Raw genomic sequence first — 20,467 nt, 5'->3', positions numbered from 1 at the left:
ACTCTTATCGGAACTCTGCATGTCCCCTTGACTGTATCTTATTTGTTACAAGAGCTTCCTCCATAGCCACTACTGCAGTCCCTTCACTATCCATTTGTTTTGAGGCTGCTGTGTCACCTGATGCAACCGCTGGGTTAACATTTTTGGATGTATTTGCACTGTTCTCCTCAACAGCATCAGATACTGAAGGTAGCTCCATTCTAACAGTCTCCCCTTCAATCACACCTGTTTTCTCGGCTAATACAGGTACGGCATTCTGTTTGGACTTATCGTCCTTCCTTGGGCAAGCTCTTACAAGATGCCCTAACTCACCGCAACTCAGACACTTCATATTATTTGTTGTAGGAAAAAATCACGTAGTTAAAATCATCATGTTTGAGATTAAACGTCAGATCTAAATCCTCCTGGCTTTCATTTAAAACCATATACACGAAGCGTCTGAACGACACTACATGCTTCAATAAAGGTGATTTACAACCGATTTGAATCATCTTTATTGGTGAAACCAGCTTCCCAAATCTCTCTAACACTGGTGCAAGTACATAATTTTTAATGAAGGCGGCACATTTGAAAGTATGACTTTCTTAGACGGTAAAGACAACGGCAACACTGGAACGAACGCATTGTCGACCACAACACCACTCTCAACCACAATATTCGCTAATTCGGTAGTTTTCAAAAAAACAACAATCGCGTTGTTCATTCTCGAAGCGGAAACCACATTCTCACATCCAACCACTTCTCCTACTGCTAAACTACAATCCTCTACACTTGCTTTCGACACAATCTTTACACCATGATGCCGTGTGAGGAAGTCTAAATTCCTCACGCCTGAGGCCATCCTACCAGTAAAGAACTGGCAGGTACACGACCTGCACAGGTTCGGTCCAAAGAAACAGTTGCCTAACACAAGTGAAAAGATTTTGGCACTACGGCCAAAAAGAAATTTCACACACTCACCACACTCCGTTCACCCACTCACACGCTCAGCAAACGCTCACGCATGCGCAGAGAGAGAGAGAGAGAGAGAGAGAGAGAGAATGGGAATGGGAAGGTGAGCGTGGGAGCGTTCACACCTTTAAGAACAGATGCAAGTGGAGACATAAAGACAGCGGCAGGAAAGATTTAACATGTTAATATCAGATCTATGAGGAAAAGAGCAAGAGAGTAGAAATAACTCCTTTATATATAAAATAATTCTAACAAAATTATTTATTTATTTATAAACTGATTTATTTTAAGCGAGTTTTATTACCCTGGCATGTAGTAAACATTCCAAACCTAAAATAAAGCACAATGTTGACAAAGGCACAATATTCTTCTCAGTGTATTACATCTACCTCACATGGTACATTATTGCTACCAGGTTTAATAATTTAATGAATTTATAAAATTAAAGTTGTAAGATTGTAAGTCTATTCCTCATAATTCAAAAAGTAATATTTGTCTCCAAAATATATCAGATAACAGTCAATTCACTTTTTCTTATATTGCATATATACAAAGCGTGCTTTAACTGGGCTTTTCACCAATCGCTCTAACTGTAGTCAGCTTTACAGGAAATACAAACCTACAGTACACTGTACAATATTACACTGTGTATTTTATACTAAAATAAATGTATCTTAAAGAGGACACCATCAATACACCTCAGTAACAAACACTTTAAAATTATATAATTTATAAAATACATAAAATATAATTTAGCAAAATAAATGCTTATAAATCAGAAAAATCTATATGGAAGACAAGCAAACAAATAAACATACATAATATATAATATATATATATATAAGGCTGCAAACACTGTCTATTGTTGGGTCCACAATTATTTGGACACTGACACGAGTTATCTAATTCTTCTGTGTTTATATCAGTAGCTCCATCAGTCTACACAGACTTGTGGCTCACTGCAGAAAGAAAGAAAGACATTACAATAATTACATTTATAAATACATTTCCTGTCAAACAATAAACTTTTTCTAGTGTCTTTCCTTATGTAAATGTCATGAGTCTTACCTCCTTGTTCTACTGCAGCACTGAGTAGACAGTATCATCAGCCACCCTGGGCTTTTCTAACACACAGAAAAAATATTCTGAATTAATCTTCCCAAAAATTACAATTCATCTAAATTATCACTTCGAAAATGATTTAAATAGCAGGTCATGTATAATTAAAATACACCACAGCACTGCTAAAGTCTGGACTCTTATTGTGTTGATTGATTTTCTATAACAGCATGATGTACATGACACACGAGATAAAATAGATTAAGGCATGTCATGTTATTTAACCATGTGGAAGAAACACTTTATGACATCTGAAAGTCTTCAAGAAAAAAAAGACATGGTCACATGACAGATTGCTTTTACTTTAAGACAAAAAGATAGAAACTGTTAAGAAAAGGACGTGCTGTATGGGAAAAATAATATCACCCTCAGGGTCACAACACTGAAGGAGTAAATCCGCTTTATCACACCACACAGTCATTGATTCTTTATCTATAACCGCACATCAGAGTGTTTTATTTTTCACATGTATGTATTAATGTATGTATTAGTGTCATGCACACTCAATACACGACCGGCACTAGGACCCGGAAGTAAGGCGGTCGTAAACCAGGAAGTATAAGAGGAGTAAACAAACCACGGCTCAGCGCTCAGTCATTGAGTTCAGCCCATGTCGGTTCTGGCTTTCCATCCATCGATTCGTGAGTACTCACTTTATTGGGTTTCACTTTCTGATTTTGAGTGTGTGTTTATAGGACGCGGGTTAAATTTGTGTTTTTCCCTTGCTCCCCTTTTGTGAGAGTCCTAAAACTAAATCGCGGGTTATCCTGCCTATTCGCTTTCATTCGCGTTTGGGTTCACCATCCACGCTACATTGGGCTAATCGCTAAAGCTAAGTCATCTGGTCGCCCAGGTTAGTTCATCCTGACAGAATGACTGAGCCAAAAGCGGTGAACCCAGCGGATTACGCGCACCTCTGCGGCGTGGTTGACCAGCATGCCGGGCTAATCAATAAGCTAACCGGGGAGATTGCTACTCTGCGCCAGGGCCTCCAAGACGTCGCGGCCTTGCGCCGCGAGGTGGCGGAGCTCAGGCAGGAGAACGCGGATCTCCGGGCGGCTGTTGCTAGCGCGGCGAGCCGGCCTCCCGCCGCGGCGGTCGCGGCGCCGCATCACCCCGCCCCTCCCTCTCCTTCTGATGTTTTTCTTTCACTACCAGAGAAATGGAATGGCACGGACGGGAAGTGTAGTGTGTTTCTAACAGCGCTCGATCTGGTGTTTGAGTTTAATTCCACCAAATACTCCACCGATCGGCTACGCATTGCTCTCCTCGTCTCGTTGCTATCTGGGCAGGCAGCAGAGTGGGCCACGGCAGTACTGAAATCAGACTCGGACACCGCCCATTCATACAACGAGTTTACACGTCAACTCAGACTTACCTTTGAACACCCTGCGGGCGAGGTGGAGACCGACACCAAGCTGTATCACCTGCGGCAGGGTGGATTGTCCGTGAGTCGCTACACCGCGGAGTTTAGGACCCTCGCCGTGCAGACATCTTGGGGAGACGCCGCGCTCCGGACATCCTATTACGAGGGGCTGGCGTCACGTATAAAAGACGAGCTTGCCGGACGAGAGCTTCCAGCCACGTTGGAGGGACTGATACAACTGGCCCTCCGCATCGATCAACGTCTCCTCTCTCGTCTGAAGCCACCCCGAGGACCCTGCCGCCTGCTCCCACCTATCACCGTTCTGCACCCTCACCGCCGACCACTTTCACCACCGCCACTACTGGACCTGTCGGATCTCCACCTCCTGCCGTGGTTGACACCGGAGCCGGGGAACCCATGCAATTAGGACGCGCCTCCCTGACCGCCACCGAACGTGAGCGCCGGTATCGAGAGGGGTTGTGTACTTACTGTGGGTCCGCGGCACACCACCGGGCGATCTGTCCTGTTCGTCCGGGAAACGCCCAGCCCCGGTGAGGCTGAGGAGAGACTCACCGGGCCCCCTCCATATCTCCACCACGACCGACACCACCACCTCTCGACTTACGGTTCAGGTAATCCTCCAATTTGGCCACAAAAGGGTCAGAAGTACTGCATTCATCGACTCCGGGGCAGCAGGTAACTTCATTGACTCTTCTTATGCCAGAAAAATTGGGGGTAAAGTTTGAGGCGTTATCCCAGCCCGTTCGCATTACATCTGTCGACGGTCGGCCCCTATCTACCAGTCCCATCACCACCCAAACTCAACCCATCACACTTCTCATCGACCAACATCACGAACAGATCAGTTTTTATGTCACCACCATCTCCTCTCCTCCCATCATCCTTGGACATCCGTGGCTCCTTCAACATGACCCCCTTATCTCCTGGACACAAAACCGGATTTTACAGTGGGGCGCGACCTGCACCGAACTATGCCTAAGGGCGTCGGCTGGGACGTGCTCTAGGGAGTCCGAGGCCCCCGACGTCGACACCAACGCCATTCCAGAGGCATATCGAGACCTAGCAGAAGTTTTCTGCAAACGACGAGCCACCCACCTGCCTCCACGTCGCACGTACGACCTCGCCATTGACCTCCAACCAGGCACGACTCCACCCCGCGGCCATCTCTACTCGCTGACACCCACAGAGACGCAGGCGATGGAGGAATATGTAACCAACGCTCTTCGCCAAGGTACCATCAGGCCCTCCTCCTCACCTGCCGCCGCGGGGTTCTTCTTCGTGAAGAAGAAGGGAGGCGAACTTCGTCCATGTGTCGACTATCGGGGGCTAAATAACATCACCATCAAGAACCGACACCCGTTGCCTCTTACCAACTCAGCCCTGGACGCCCTCTCTGGTGCCACCATCTTTACAAAGTTGGACCTTCGGAGCGCCTACAACTTGGTGCGCATCAGAGAGGGCGATGAGTGGAAGACGGCCTTCATCACCCCGACAGGACATTATGAAAGCCTGGTGATTCCATTTGGACTATGCAATGCCCCCGCCGCTTTTCAACACCTCATCAATGATGTTCTCCGGGACATGCTGGGACGGTGGGCATTTGCATATCTAGATGATATCCTTATCTACTCCCGTACCGCTGAGGAACACACCCAGCACGTCAGGGCGGTCCTAAAGAGACTACTCGCCCATCAGCTGTACTGTAAGTTGGAAAAGTGCGCTTTTCACGAGCGCTCCACCACGTTCCTGGGTTTTGTCATCTCGCCCCAGGGTGTGGCCATGGACCCGCAGAAGCTAGAGGTTGTGCGTCATTGGCCCCTACCCAAGACTCTTAAACAACTTCAACGGTTTCTCGGGTTTGCGAACTTCTATCGTCGCTTTATCCGGGACTACAGTACAGTTGCTGCGCCCCTAACCGCCCTGACCCGTCCCTCATCTCTCCCTTTCCACCTCAACCCCACTGCCATCTCCGCCTTTAGAAGACTCTGCCACCGGTTCACCACAGCCCCCATTCTTCTTCATCCTGACGTCAGTAAACCATTCGTTGTGGAGGTGGACGCTTCAGATGTGGGCGCTGGAGCTGTTCTCTCTCAACGAGGTCCAGATCAGAAACTACATCCATGCAGTTTCTTCTCCAAAAAATTTGACCCCACTCAGCAGCGATACGGGGTAGGGGACCGCGAGCTGCTGGCCATAAAGTGGGCTTTGGAGGAATGGCGTCACTGGCTCCAGGGCGCCAGAGAGCCATTCATCATCTGGACGGATCATCAAAATCTCATCTCCATCAGGAACCTGAAACAGCTGAACCCCCGACAGGCGCGGTGGGCGTTGTTTTTTGAAAACTATAACTTTCATCTCTCATACCGCCCGGGGTCCAAGAACACTAAGGCTGATGCGCTCTCTCGGCAACTCGAGCTGGACCTTCCCCAGGCGGACCCCGCGCCTGTTCTACCTTCATCCAAGATCGTCGCACCACTTCAACTGGACTTGGAAACGAGGGTCCGCCAGGCGCAGGCCACAGAGACCGAACCGGCAGGTGTACCGCCTGGACGACTCTACGTACCCGAAACCGTGAGATCCGAGGTTCTCCAATGGGCACACTCCTCCCCCCTCTCAGGACACCCCGGCTCAAGACGCTCACTTCAATTTCTCCAACGAGACTTCTGGTGGCCATCTATGGCTCGGGACGTCAAAGAGTTCGTTCAGGCGTGTCCAGTGTGCGCCAGGGCCAAGAACACCAACCAACCTACGCCGGGAGACCTTCAACCCCTTCCGGTTCCCCGCCGACCCTGGACGCACATTGCCGTCGACTTCGTCGTGGGCCTGCCGGTATCCAAAGGAAAAGACACCATCATGACCATCGTTGATCGGTTCTCTAAGGCCGTGCATCTGGTGGCCCTCGCCGGACTCCCGTCAGCCAAACATACAGCCGAGCTGATATTAGAGCACGTAGTCCGTCTGCATGGGTTCCCTAAGGACATCGTCTCGGACAGAGGGCCCCAATTCACTGCCAAATTCTGGAAGGCCTTCTGCCGTCTAATCAACACCACCTGCAGTCTATCATCCGGATACCATCCACAGACTAACGGTTAGACGGAGCGGACCAACCAACAACTGGAGCGCTACCTGAGATGTTTTATCGCCGACCGTCAGCGCTCCTGGGCTCGCTACCTCATCTGGGCCGAACTTTCACACAATCTTCACGTATCTTCAGCCACGAAGCTAAGCCCATTTGAGGTGTGCTACGGCTACCAACCTTCGATGTTCAACCATCAAGAACCGGAGGTTGATGTGCCGTCAGCCCAACAGTTGGTCCGCCGGTGTCGACGGCTATGGAACCAGCCAAATCGATCCATCCACCAGGCCAACAGCCGTTATACCACCCAATATCGCCGTCGACACCCTCCGGGACGATTGTACCACGTAGGTGACAAGGTATGGCTTTCCACTAAACATCTCCATCTTCACACTGAGTCGAAGAAACTATCACCTCGATTCATCGGACCATACCGCATCACTCTCCGGATAAATCCAGTCACCTACCGGCTCCAGCTGCCTGCGGCGCTCCGGATCCACCCTGTATTTTACGTCTCGCAACTAAAACCCTTCACTACCTCTCCCATGGTTCCACCCACCCCCCCTGCTCCTCCTCCCCGTATCATCGACGGTGGTCCCGCCTACACGGTGCGTCGGATCCTTGACTCCTGACCTCGGGGCAGAGGCACCCAGTACCTGGTCGATTGGGAGGGCTACGACCCCGAGGAACGGTCTTGGATTCCGGCCAGGTTCATTCTCGACCCCGAACTAATCCAAGACTACCGTCGCAGGGTATCCTCCACCCCAGGACCGTCAGGAGCCGGTCCTGGACGGGGGGGTACTGTCATGCACACTCAATACACGACCGGCACTAGGACCCGGAAGTAAGGCGGTCGTAAACCAGGAAGTATAAGAGGAGTAAACAAACCACGGCTCAGCGCTCAGTCATTGAGTTCAGCCCATGTCGGTTCTGGCTTTCCATCCATCGATTCGTGAGTACTCACTTTATTGGGTTTCACTTTCTGATTTTGAGTGTGTGTTTATAGGACGCGGGTTAAATTTGTGTTTTTCCCTTGCTCCCCTTTTGTGAGAGTCCTTAAACTAAATCGCGGGTTATCCTGCCTATTCGCTTTCATTCGCGTTTGGGTTCACCATCCACGCTACATTGGGCTAATCGCTAAAGCTAAGTCATCTGGTCGCCCAGGTTAGTTCATCCTGACAATTAGTATTTGCAGTGCAGGTAATAAACTCATTGTCTTTATTTTACTACCTTTTGCTCTCTCTGATTTTTTCACAGGTTCTAGTTCGATCTCAGCATAAGTCACATAAGCATCAGGACCTGCAGTAGCAGAAAAAAAAAATCATTCTTATAATCTTTAACCTTGTAATACATCAATCATAACTTATAACTCTCACATACCCACATAAGTCATTAACATAAACAATATCATGAAGGTTTTATCACTCAACATGTGGCATCTTTTTGATATTTGATCATTTTACAAAATTTTACAAAACATCACTGCTTTTAAAACAGAGCCTTGTTTGATCTGGAAGAAAATTGTAACTTTAGACATCAGATTCATGTATATTTAAAATTTAGGCATTTGGCATGCATATAATTATTAAAAATAAGTAAAAATACTTTACCCTTGTTTGTGTTTGTCTCCTTCCCCATCATGACCAGTGAGTAAGTGGCTTCATTGCTCTCAGCTGCAGCTTCACCTGAACACAGTGCAGTCTTAGTCACATCTGTACTTTACTCTATGGAGTTATTCACTAGGTAAGTCTGCTAATGCAAGAAGAAATGTCTGAAATGTGGTAACGCTACCAGTTCCACTTGTACCTGTCTGATCCACAGTGGAATAAATGTTTTCACTTCCTGCAGTAAAAAAACAAAAACAAAAAAATAACTATTTCTTATAAATGTGACTGTGAATTACAAAACAGAGAAGATTTTATTTAAACAACATAAAATAACATTGGTATTTATTAGAACAGTTTTTTTATGTTTTAAAAAGATGATAAGATAAAAGATTCTGTTATTAAATCTGACAATAAGAAGTAACTGAGACAGGGTCTGACCAGGCTGAAGTGGTGTATACGCTGCCTGAGAGTCTTCAGCTCCTGACCGGCTCTGATTCTGCTCTGATGTCTGATTGTTTTTCTGCTGAGTGTCTACAAAAGATACAGTAGGCAGGAACAGTAAAGTAGGAATAGAAATAAATATTCATTTTGGATGTAATTGTAATAACGCTATGTGGTTAGATGAGTGTAACTTAATGTCTGACCTGCGCAACTCTTAGTAAAGATTCAAGATTCATGATTCAAATAACTTTATTAATCCCAGAGGGAAATTGCTTATGCTCGGTTACAGGTGCCTACAGTTGTTAACTAAGAAAAGGTAATAAAAGTAATAAATAATAATAATAATAATAATAATAATAATAATAATAATAATAATAATTATTATTATTATTATTATTATTATTATTATTATACTAATCTTGAAAATCATTTGTGAGGATTTTCAGAACTGAAAAAAGGGTGAGCTAAAGACAGGGACTGTGAATTATTTTTTACACTTTTTATTTGCACATATTTAGTCCTTTATTGTTTCTTTTGAAATATTTTCTCAAATAGTTTATTTTTTAATTTTTTAATACATTTGCAAAAATCTCGAAGAAAACTTTTTTTTTTAATGTTGTCATTATGGGGTGTTGTGTGTAGAATTCTAGTGGGGGGGGGGTCCATTTTAGAATAAGGCTGTGGCATAACAAAATGTGGAAAAAGTGATGCGCTGAAAATTCTTTCCGGATGCACTGTAATTCAGCTGTAAACATGACTGTTATCATGAAATAATAATATATAGTATTTAACACATAACATTTAGTATTTCTATAGTGTGTGCAACTATTTTGTATTTATTTAATAAGCTATATTGTATCTATACCTTTATATATATTGTAACTATACCTTTCCCTGTAATCAGGGAATTTTAGGAAAATATCAGACACACAGATATTAATAATAAAATAAGTGTTAAACATTCAAAACATTAAAAACAATTATGAGATCAGACCTTTTCTTCTTTTGTAGAACCACAGCAGGATCATTAAGATCAGTAAAGCGATGAACAAAAATACCAAACCCACAGCAAGTCCTACTTTTCCACCACTGGATCTAGAACCTGAGACTGAGGCTGAAAACAGAAACAGAGCAGAAAGAAAATAAAGAAACAATAAAAACATTACGTACAGTATATATACTGTAAAAATAGAAAAAACTTTTTTTTATTATTTAAATGTATTAGGCAGCTCCCTGAATTAGATTTTAAGGCCAACTCAAACTTTAAATTTTTATGTAAATTTCCCATATTTAAACAAAATATATTTTGTTCAAGTAATTTATCTTTCATGATAATAACAAACTTTCTTTCTTGATTTTAAAAATCCTTTAAAAAATGTGATGCCAGGTGAGTGCATCCTTTGATGAACCATTAGGGGGCAGCATGACTTACTCAGAGGATAGAGCTATTCACTCACTTCTGGATGCAAGAGCTCACTGACACCCATGATTGGCTGGTGCTGCTAGGACTGATGCAAGTGTGCCACCCTAAGAGAGCATGGCCAACCTGCTCAAATGGGATTCAAACTTGTGGTCTCCAGATAATATGACTTTGTTCTGCAACTCGAGAGTTATTTTAACAATCAATAGGTTTAATTTTTTAGAAGGAAACCAATTGTCCAGCACTTTATTTCAATGAAGAGCAAATACGATTTATATCTATCACTTTTTAATCACAAGTTATCTTCTTTATCTACCTTTTTATTAGTTTTAATTTGGACAATTTTGACTGTTTCAATGTAAAAGAAGCATGCTTACTGTGCAAATAATATAATCTGTATAATTGTAATGGAAATACACACACACACACACACACACACACACACACATACAACACAGACTTTTCCTATTACAATCTTGTCCTCTTACATCGTCCATGGGTGGCAGGTTCTCTTTTTGTCAAATAGGTTCCACACTAAGCATTGCTTAATGTAGTTCACTGCACCAATCAATACCACAATTTCTACCACCAGTGTGTTACCAACATTAAATGTAAATGGATCCTATTTTGGTGAATTGAACCAGTAATATAATTTAAGGTCTCCTAACATTTATTTTTAATTTCTGAAACTTTACAGCATGTTATATGTATATTTTTATTTGAAATAATAATAATAATAATAAGGGTGAGCTAAAGACAGGGATTGTGAATTATTTTTACACTTTTTATTTGCACATATTTAGTCCTTTATTGTTTCTTTTGAAATATTTTCTCAAATAGTTCATTTTTAAAAATTTTAATACATTTGCAAAAATCTCGAAGAAAACTTTTTTCATGTTGTCATTATGGAGTGTTGTGTGTAGAATTCTGAAGTGGAGGGGGGGGGTCCATTTTAGAATAAGGCTGTGGCATAACAAAATGTGGAAAAAGTGATGCGCCGTGAATACTTTCCGGATGCACTGTAATTATAATAACAATAATAATAATAATAATTATTATTATTATTATTATTATTATTATTATTATTATTGATGATGATGGTAATAATAATAATAATAATAATCTTTCAAAGTTTCTCACCTCTGACTGAGACCCAGCTTTTCGGTGACTCTCCTCTCTCTGGGTGTTTACAGTGGTAGAAACCTTCATCTGACTTTGAGACATTATGGATGATCATCTCTCCTGTAGTCTGGTTCTGGACAACTGATTCATTTTTATAGAAATCAGCTCGGAGGTTTGAGGGATTTGTGTAGCGATATAAACAGCGTAGAGTCAGAGGATGTCCCTCAGTCACAGGATGGACAGGACTCTCCAGGATCACATCACCATCTATAACACAGGAAATCACGATTAAAATTTAATATGGCTTCAGACAGAAGAAACAGATTATGTGGGTACAATATATGATATAATGAAATTATTTATTTTATCTGTATGTAACTTTAAACACACAAACCCTGAAGAGTCCTTAGATATTAATTTTAAGTTTGCAGTAAAATATACAGTGGAACCTCAGATTACGAACGCAATTTGTTCCGGAAGCGGGCTCGTATTTCAAAACACTCGTAAACTAAATCGAATTTTCCCATAGGAAATAATTTATACTCTAACTATTCGTTCCACAGCCCAAAAAAATGCATAAAAATAATTAATATAAAATAAAAATAAAACAAATTAACCTGCACTTCACCTTAACAAAAAGTAAAAATAAATCCCGATAGATAAGTGTTCCCGTTTATGCGTGCAGGCGCTGTGTGTGTGTGTGTGTGTGTGTGTGTGTGCGAAGCTAAAGTAAGAAGAGCAGAGGATTTGCCCCCCCCCCCACCTTCTCATCTTTCATAGTAAAACTTCCTCCTCTCTTATTTAAGTTACACACACACACACACACACACACACACACATATTAATGGAAAGACTGTTTTATCAGAAAATTATCAAGGAACATCGCTAATAACTCTCACATGAGCACATACTAATAAAATCACTGCTTTAAAGTACCTTTAAAAAGAATTGTGACAGAGCAGTGTTTCTGTGTATAGCACAGTGTGTGTGTGTGTGTGTGTGTGTGTGTGTGTGGGAAGGAGAGAGGAGGAGGGTGTGTGTGAAGGGGCACGGTGTCTAAATGATACGCGCACACACACATGACGGCAGGCTGAGAGAAAAAATTGAATTTTAACCCTCTAATGAGATTTTTTTTTTATTTAAACACACGCTCACACGTGTTATAATTAACAGCACACCTACGCTGTACACATGCGCTTACAAACACAAAATAAAATATGTTTTACACGCACAAATGTGGTCACAGTGTTATAGTAAACAGTACACTTGTTCATGGATGTTGTTTATATTCAGTGAGAGACGAGCACTAAGACCCAGCAGGGAAAGCGATTACCTAGAATTTCACAGTGCAAGAAAGAGAAAAACCGTTGGCTCAGTTGTGATCACGTGACGCTCGCTCGCCGGACTCCCATCAGCAAAAAACACCGCCGAGCTGATATTGGAACTTCCCAAAGAACATCGTTTCAGGGCTTCAGTTCATCACCCGGTTTTGGAAGGCCTTCTGCCGTCTGTTAAATTCTACCTGTAGTCTGTCCTCTGGCTACCACCCCCAGACTAACGGTCAGACGGAACAGACCAACCAACAACTAGAGCGTTACCTAAGGTGTTTTGTTTCGGATCGCCAGCGCTCCTGGGCCCGCTACCTCAAATAGGCTGAGTTGTCCCACAACCTCCACGTCTCCTCAGCCACCAACCTAAGTTCATTTGAGGTTTGCCATGATTTCCAACCTCTTATGTTTGACCATTAAGAACCAGAGGTTGACGTACCATTGGCCCAACAGTTGGTCCGTAGGTGTCGACACCCTCCGGGACGATTGTACCACGTTTGTGACAAGGTATGGCTATCAACCAAAAACTTGCATCTGCACACCGAATCTCGGAAGCTTTCACCAAGATTCATCGGACCATACCGCATCACTTTACGGATTAAACCTGTCACCTACCGGCTCCAGCTGCCTGCGGCGCTCCGGATCCATCCAGTCTTCCACACATCCCAACTAAAAACCCTTTATCACTTCACCCATGATTCCACCCAAGACGCCCCATCCCACCCCCCAGTCCTCCTCCTCGAATCATTGATGGCGGTCCCGCTTACACTGTGCGAAGGATTCTCGACTCGCACCCTCAGGGTAGAGGCACTCAATACCTAGTTGATTAGGAAGGCTACGGCCTCAAGGAATGACCTTGGATCCCAGCACGACCTCGACCCCGAGCTCATCCGGGACTACCGTCACTGGGTATCCTCCACCCCAAGACCGTCTGGAGCTGGTCCTGGACAGAGGGGTACTGTCATGCACACTCGGCCCGCGACTGGCACTGGAACCCGGAAGTAATACGGTCGCAAACCAGAAAGCATAAAAGGAAAGAAGATGGCGCCGCACATTGCTCAGTCATTGAGTTTGCCCATGCCACTTCGGATTCGTTCGTCGATTCGTGAGTACTCACTTTCTTGGGTTTGCTTTCAGATTGAGTGTGTGTTTGTAGGACGCAGGTTAGATTGTGTCTTTCCCTTGCTCCCCATTTGTGAGAGTCCTTATACTAAATCACGTGATTATCCTGCCTATTCGTGTCTCTCCGCGTTTGGGTTACTATTCACGCTACAAAGGGCTAACCGCTAAAGCTAAGTTTTCTGGTCACCTCGGGTTAGTCCATGACACAACTCTAATTTATTATTTAAAACTAGTGAGTCTTATTAGCAAATGATGCAAACCTGGGAGTATTTCGGCTACATGCCACCAAATAAAGGTGGAGTAATGTATACATTTACAAAGTACAAGAAGGAATGACATAAATATTATTTTAGATGAACACTTTAAATCATTTGACACAAATTGTAAGTGGCCTCTAGAGGTCACTATAAATAATTCTTTCAGAGTCAGTTTATTCATGTGATGGGGCTGTGATTATAACCCCAGAAACCTGTTTCCTTTGTCCAAGAAGCTCAACACAAATGCAAGTAAACTTAGTTTGTGTAATTCTAGTGCTGTGCATTGTAAAATTGTCTGCCTCATGTCCCCATTTGTGTGCTGTTTATCCCAGAGACTTTAAAGCTAACATCTAAAAGTCTGCACCCTTGGTAAGCAGAGCGTGGTGTTTTTTTTTTTTTTTTGATTCCATGTTTAAGACAGAGAAAATCTTTAATGATGCAAAATTTCTACACTGTTTCTGGAATTTTGTTTTGTTTTGTTGTGTCTCTCTTACAAGGAAAGTTTGTGGGTTTATATTGTTTAAATAGCTTTAAGGGTCATTTAATGTGCATAGCATACAGTATGTATAAATGCATGATGTACTGTAAAGATGTAAGGGATTTATTTGTAAATTTGTTTTATGTCAAAGGCTTATTTAACCAGCCATTTGTGTGTTTATTTTTAGTTTACATGGTGCTTACGCTAGTTGCAGAATAATAAAATCAGTTGCACCCGTTAGAGACTCTCTGCCTTGTATTAAGAAGCCAAGGACTGCGACACAAATAACAAAATAACAAATAACAAAAGCACAAAACTTTATTGGATGTCCATCACACCAGACCGGGACCTGGAAAATGTTTGTCTTTGTCTTACTTAACATTTTTTTCCCCCTAGGTGTAAACTTTAAATATTTTATAATTATTAATATATTTTTTAACAATGAACACATTACATGTAGCACTAACCATGCACTGTGATGTTGACAGGATTACTGCTTTCTCCAGATTCAGACTCACACCAGTAAACTCCAGTGTGGGATGTGTTCAGGGAGCTGATTTTACATGTAGATCCTGTGACTGATCCCCACTGTGAACAATCTGACACTCTCTCACTGTGTGTGTATCGTCTCACTGTCCATCCCGTAGAGTGTCTCTGGTCCTCACAGCTCAGTGAGAGAGAGTTTTTAGTAAAGTGTTGAGTTCTGCTGGGATTGATGATCATGTTGACTGGTGGAGATTCACCTTAAACACAGAAATGGGTCATGTAAATAAAAAAGGAATAATTGTGCAACATAATGATGCCGAACACACGTCAATTGCTGTAAATTTGATGTTTATTTTTTACATCAGCATACTGGTTTATAATTTTACAGGATTGCCCTGTAAACAAGTCGGCAATTACAACTGTGATTTTTATATGGATATATCCATATATATATATATATATATATATATATATATATATATATATATATATATATATATATATTTTTTTTTTTTTTTTTTTTTGGCAGGGGTGAGAATGATGAAAAACATTTGTCTTCTTATAAGCCTTGAGATAAAGTGTTTCAGGCTTTTAGATACAGATCACAAGATTGTTTGTTTGTCCAAATCCAAGCACTGAATAGCCTGATTCCTTAAAGCCTTAAAATTCAGTTCAGTTGGATACTGCATCAGAGAAATAAGAAAATATACTTTTATCATATAAGTACATGTACAAGTATTTTTTACTTGCATAATTTACATTATATTCCTGGGCGCACATTTTAATACACACTGTATAAGGCAGCCAAAACACACTGACACACTAATACACACTAATATTTTGCAGCAACTCCTTTTGGTTTCAATGTGACACATATTTACCAAGGCATCATTTCAATAAACTTCTGTAATTTCTCAAGATTTATTTCCCTTCAGAGTTTTGTTAATTTCCCTCCAGAGATCTTGTATTGGATTATTGTTGAACCATTAAATAAAGTTATTTCCAGCACATCCAAAATATTCTCAAAGGGATTAAGACCATAATGACGATTGTTAAAAGCGCTATATGAATAAAATTTAATTAAAAGGTAAAGTCTAGACTCTGTGGTGGCCAATCCTTGTGAGAAAATGATGTCTCATGCTTCCTGAACCGCTCTTTGACAATTGAGCACGATTAATCCTGGCATTGTCATCTTGGAAAACACCCATGCCACCAGGGGAACAAAAGCTATTGATTGAAAAACCTGGTCATTCAGTATATTCACATGTCTGACCCCAATTTTTGGTCATATAACATTGCTGAACCTAAACCTGACCAATGGGAGAAACTACAGAACTAAATAACACTGCCGCTACAGTAGGCATGAGGCTGTTACGGAATGGGGGTGTGGGCTTGATATGAGGCATAGTGGCAGAGGTGTATGCTGAGAATGAGTCTTTAATTGGAAAACCAAAACATAAACAGACAGCAAACAAAACTCTACCTTAAACTATCCTGACCGAGCAGCTTCAGGAACAGGCCTCAACACGGTGCTAACTATAACATAAATCTAGGTATGACAGAGAATTAAACATGGAGTTAATACAACACTAGGAATTATACAGGACTAAGAATTACACCAGACAAGGAGCTAAACATCATAAGGAACTAAGCACAAGAGCTTACATGGCAAAAGGATAAACATAAACAACTGAACATAAATGCTAAACTAAACAAGACTAGGAGTTAAACTTAAACCAGGAGCTAAACTACAAACGATACATGACATTGAACTGAATAACATAAAACTGGACACGGGGCTAAACCAGACTAGTAGACTGAACAGGCTAGTCGACTTCCGTACATAGGCTAGAGGATTAAACGGGCTAGTGGATTAAACAGGCAAGGGGAGAACACTGGCTAGAAGATAAACATAACCAAGGGTAAACCAAAACACAAGAAACCTAAAACAGGAAATACACAAACAACTGAAATAAAAAGTAACAGAAAAGGAGCTAAACAAACCAGGAATCAAGGGGGAAATGGCATGACACAGAGACATGGAGGATTTATAAAGGAATTGCAACACGGTCATTCAACAAGGGTAACTTCAACAAATGCACGACAAGGGGAAACTAAGGACAAGACTATTTATTACCAACATAATTAGTCCCTTCTAATTATCTGCCTCGGTTCAGGTGAGCGCTCCAATCACCTGACCGATGTGCACATTGGGAAATTGAGTTCGAAAGAAAATAAAGGAAATACAAAATGGCGTCTCTGCGCCTGGCGCCCTTTGCTGGCATACTGTGACAGAGGCATGAAGGAATTGTGCCTCTTGTTTTTTCTTATACTTATACAGTATGCATAAAATATTTATTTACATGATATTTGTCAATGTTCTTGACTTACTGTAGATGAAAATCAGATCCCATTTTATGACAAAATAATACAGAAAATCGTGAAATTCCTTACATCTTCCATACATCCATCCATATATACATACATACACACATCTTCTCTACATTTACATACTTTTTCTTGCATCTGTATGCATCTAATATATGGGAACTTAAGGGAAAATTATAACAATAAACCAATAACACTTTTAAATATTTACTGATTCATAGATCGATCGATAGATAGATAGATAGATAGATAGATAGATAGATAGATAGATATAGATTATGCATTATTCTGATCTTACATTTACAATTTGTTATTCTATACTTATACTTAAAACAAAATAATTAATATTCCTCACCAGTGATCCATAGTGTCTGTAGATTGCTGTACTGTGTGTGTAAGGCTGGTTTTCCTCTCTCTCCTCTACACACATAAACTCCTGTGTGTTTAAGAGCAGCAGGACTGAGAGTGTAGGAGCCTCCAGATCCTCTGCTGCTGTCTGAGAGGAGCTCCACATACATGATAGAGCTATGATTGGTTATTATTTGAGTCGCGCCATGTCTGGATGGAACCACATTGTACCAGCTGAATGTCCAGTTTGTAGAGGAGTTTGTAATCTCACAGTTTAGAGTCACTGAGTCTCCTTCAGTCAGCCAGCTCTGTGGAGATACACTCAGTACTGCAGGTCTCTCTGTTACACAACAAATACAAAATATTTTTTCTAGGTTTATTTAATACATAATAGGAAGATTTTTTATGAATGACTAATCACACATTTTCTTCCAAAACTGTCAAACACACACCCTATAGAGTCAGTGTAACTGTAATATAAGTATTTTGAAAGTATTTTAATATACAGTATTAGTAGCTACGTATTATTCTATGTTCCATGAATTTTGCTCACTTCCACAGGTATGGAACAGCAAACACTGAGTATATTTACCAGATACAGTATGTGAGGAAGAGAACCTGGACTTTGTGTGTCTCTAGCTGATTGTGATATTTACTGTTTCTGTTTCCTCTGGTCTCTCTTACTGTTTCTGTGTTGCTTCTTGTGCTGAGTTCTGTTTGATGGCATTAAAGCTTCTTATGTCCATATAAGTGTCTCCACAAGAAAAGAATGGTGTAGAGTGAGCAAATAGTAAATTAGCATTCACTTTTTTTATTTCCTGTTCTCACTCACATTATAGAAGATATAAAAGTTTGTTTTTCTCAGCAGTCTTTTTCAATTTATTTTATTTAATAAATGAAAAAATAATGATAGTTTATATAATACTAGGAATGACTTCCCATGCTCAAAAACAAAGTTGTAGATTCCCCAACCCCCCTTTTTTATATTCTTTAATTAATCACGTTTTTAACTAATTCCTAGTATCACACCAACAGCAGTTTTCAGATCTGGCCACAGATTCTCGATTGGATTTAGATCTGGACTTTGACTGGGCCATTCTAACACATGGATATGTTTTGTTTTAAACCATTCCATTGTTGCCCTGGCTTTATGTTTTAAGTCGTTGTCCTGCTGGAAGGTGAACCTCCGCCACAGTCTCAAGTCTTTTGCAGACTCCAAGAGGTTTTCTTCCAAGATTGCCCTGTATTTGGCTCCATCCATCTTCCCATCAACTCTGACCAGCTTCCCTGTCCCTGCTGAAGACAAGCACTCCCAGAGCATGATGCTGCCACCACCATATTTGACAGTGGGGATGGTGTGTTCAGAGCTATGTGCAGTGTTAGTTTTCCGCCACACATAGTGTATTGCATTTTCCCCAAAAAGTTCCATTTGGGGGCGCTGTTGAGCTCGTGATGGAGTAGGACGTGTTTTGGGAGGCTCCGGAGGATTATTGTTAAAATTGTTATTAAATTGCGCTTTCCAGTTTTAATTTTACTGTCATTCATCCCCATTAACAGTTTTATTTGTACATTTGTCTCTAAAGGTGGTTTCAATGTCCGATAAAAACACTAAAACCCGTAGCACAACGCAGTCACAACTGAGGCTTAACCCACAGGTCACGGCCTCACCTTCGCGTGATTCGCCACCGCACGCTGATCCCACGGTTCACCAGGCAGTCTCTGTGATTGACACAAGTGCGCTGAAGCTCAAGATATTGTCCTCATTAAGAAACGAAATCGCGGATATTTTTAAGGCGGAACTGCATGCTGCGTTGGGTGATGACTTGGCTACAATTAAATCGGAATTACAGGCTGTAAAGACACAACTGGCTAATGACAAGGCCGCCATTGATGCCGGACTGTCTGCGCTAAAGGGTACCGTAGGTAAGATGGAGCGCTCGCTCTCCAGTTGTACTGATGATATTACTGCAATGCAAAGTAAGATACAACGTCTTACAGCAGATTTAATTAAACTGGATAACAAATGCGAAGATTTGAACGCAAGATCACGTCGTAATAATGTTCGCATAATCGGTGTTCCTGAGGGTCCTAACAGCTGCACTACCTCTAGCATCGCTGCGTTGCTTAAAGTGGACCTCAGCCTGGAGAAGGAGCCGACTTTAGACTGATCTCACCGCACTCTACAGCCTGTACCAAAGCCTGGTGAACGACCTCGAGCTGTAGTGGCCAGATTTCACCACCACAGTGAATGCCTTGATGTTTTACGGCGTGCCAGAGAGTTAGGGCAGATTAAATTAAAGGAATTTAGTATTTCTGTTTGTCCCGACCACACAGCAAAAATTGCAAAAGCGCGTGCTTCTTTTAATGAGGTCCGATGACAACTCCGTGGCATTGAGGGCGTGCGCTACGGTCTGTTCTATCCAGCGCGGCTGGATAACCTACAATGATGTAGGGAAAGATTTTCTTTCGGCCGATGAAGCAAAGGACTACGTTAAAACTATCCAAACTGCGTGATCTACACTCGTAGTGTTTTAAATAGTAATTCTGTTTTATTGTTGAGTAGGGGTTTTCTTTTCTTTCTACTTTTTTTAAAAAAAGCTAAATGTGTGATCTGTTTACATTTTCTGATGCTACCTCTATACAAGCGTCTTATTTTGCAAAGTTAGTGTTTTTGATTAATATATTGTATTCATTCGCCTCTAGGTTTTTTTTTTTTGTTGTTGTTGCTGTTTTTTTCCATCTTCTTTTTTTTATTTTCTTCTTTTTCATTCAAGATGGTTATTATTTACCTATACACTATTATAAGCTGGAGATGAGGATACTTCCATTTCCGCATTATTTTTGTTCTACTGTATTAAATCTGTGGGAGCCTTTTTGTTTTCCTTATTTTTTTTTTTCTCTTTCTTCTTTTCCCTTCTACATCAGGATCACTCTCCG

The 20,467-nt window shown here is 41.7% G+C and overlaps 1 protein-coding gene across 1 annotated transcript in view; it reads right to left on the bottom strand.

Moving 5' to 3' along the window:
- Positions 1 to 1,238: 1,238 nt before the first annotated feature.
- LOC128530269 (Fc receptor-like protein 3) overlaps positions 1,239 to 20,467 on the bottom strand; it is a 42,116-nt gene continuing 22,887 nt past the window's right edge. Inside the window, exons 8-17 of the mRNA XM_053504111.1 lie at positions 17,538 to 17,870; positions 14,776 to 15,051; positions 11,142 to 11,390; positions 9,576 to 9,695; positions 8,579 to 8,671; positions 8,340 to 8,375; positions 8,144 to 8,218; positions 7,764 to 7,832; positions 2,020 to 2,075; positions 1,239 to 1,910 (exon numbers count right to left, since the gene is read on the bottom strand). Of these exons, the coding sequence (XP_053360086.1) occupies positions 2,029 to 2,075; positions 7,764 to 7,832; positions 8,144 to 8,218; positions 8,340 to 8,375; positions 8,579 to 8,671; positions 9,576 to 9,695; positions 11,142 to 11,390; positions 14,776 to 15,051; positions 17,538 to 17,870 (1,298 nt within the window). The 3' untranslated portion in view covers positions 1,239 to 1,910; positions 2,020 to 2,028. The remainder of the gene's footprint in view (positions 1,911 to 2,019; positions 2,076 to 7,763; positions 7,833 to 8,143; positions 8,219 to 8,339; positions 8,376 to 8,578; positions 8,672 to 9,575; positions 9,696 to 11,141; positions 11,391 to 14,775; positions 15,052 to 17,537; positions 17,871 to 20,467) is intronic.

The sequence above is a fragment of the Clarias gariepinus genome, chromosome 1, assembly GCF_024256425.1.
Source record: "Clarias gariepinus isolate MV-2021 ecotype Netherlands chromosome 1, CGAR_prim_01v2, whole genome shotgun sequence".
In the NCBI taxonomy this organism is placed as follows: domain Eukaryota; kingdom Metazoa; phylum Chordata; class Actinopteri; order Siluriformes; family Clariidae; genus Clarias; species Clarias gariepinus.
Note: the sequence above shows the minus strand (reverse complement) of the source record. Positions and strands in the feature narration are given on the sequence as shown.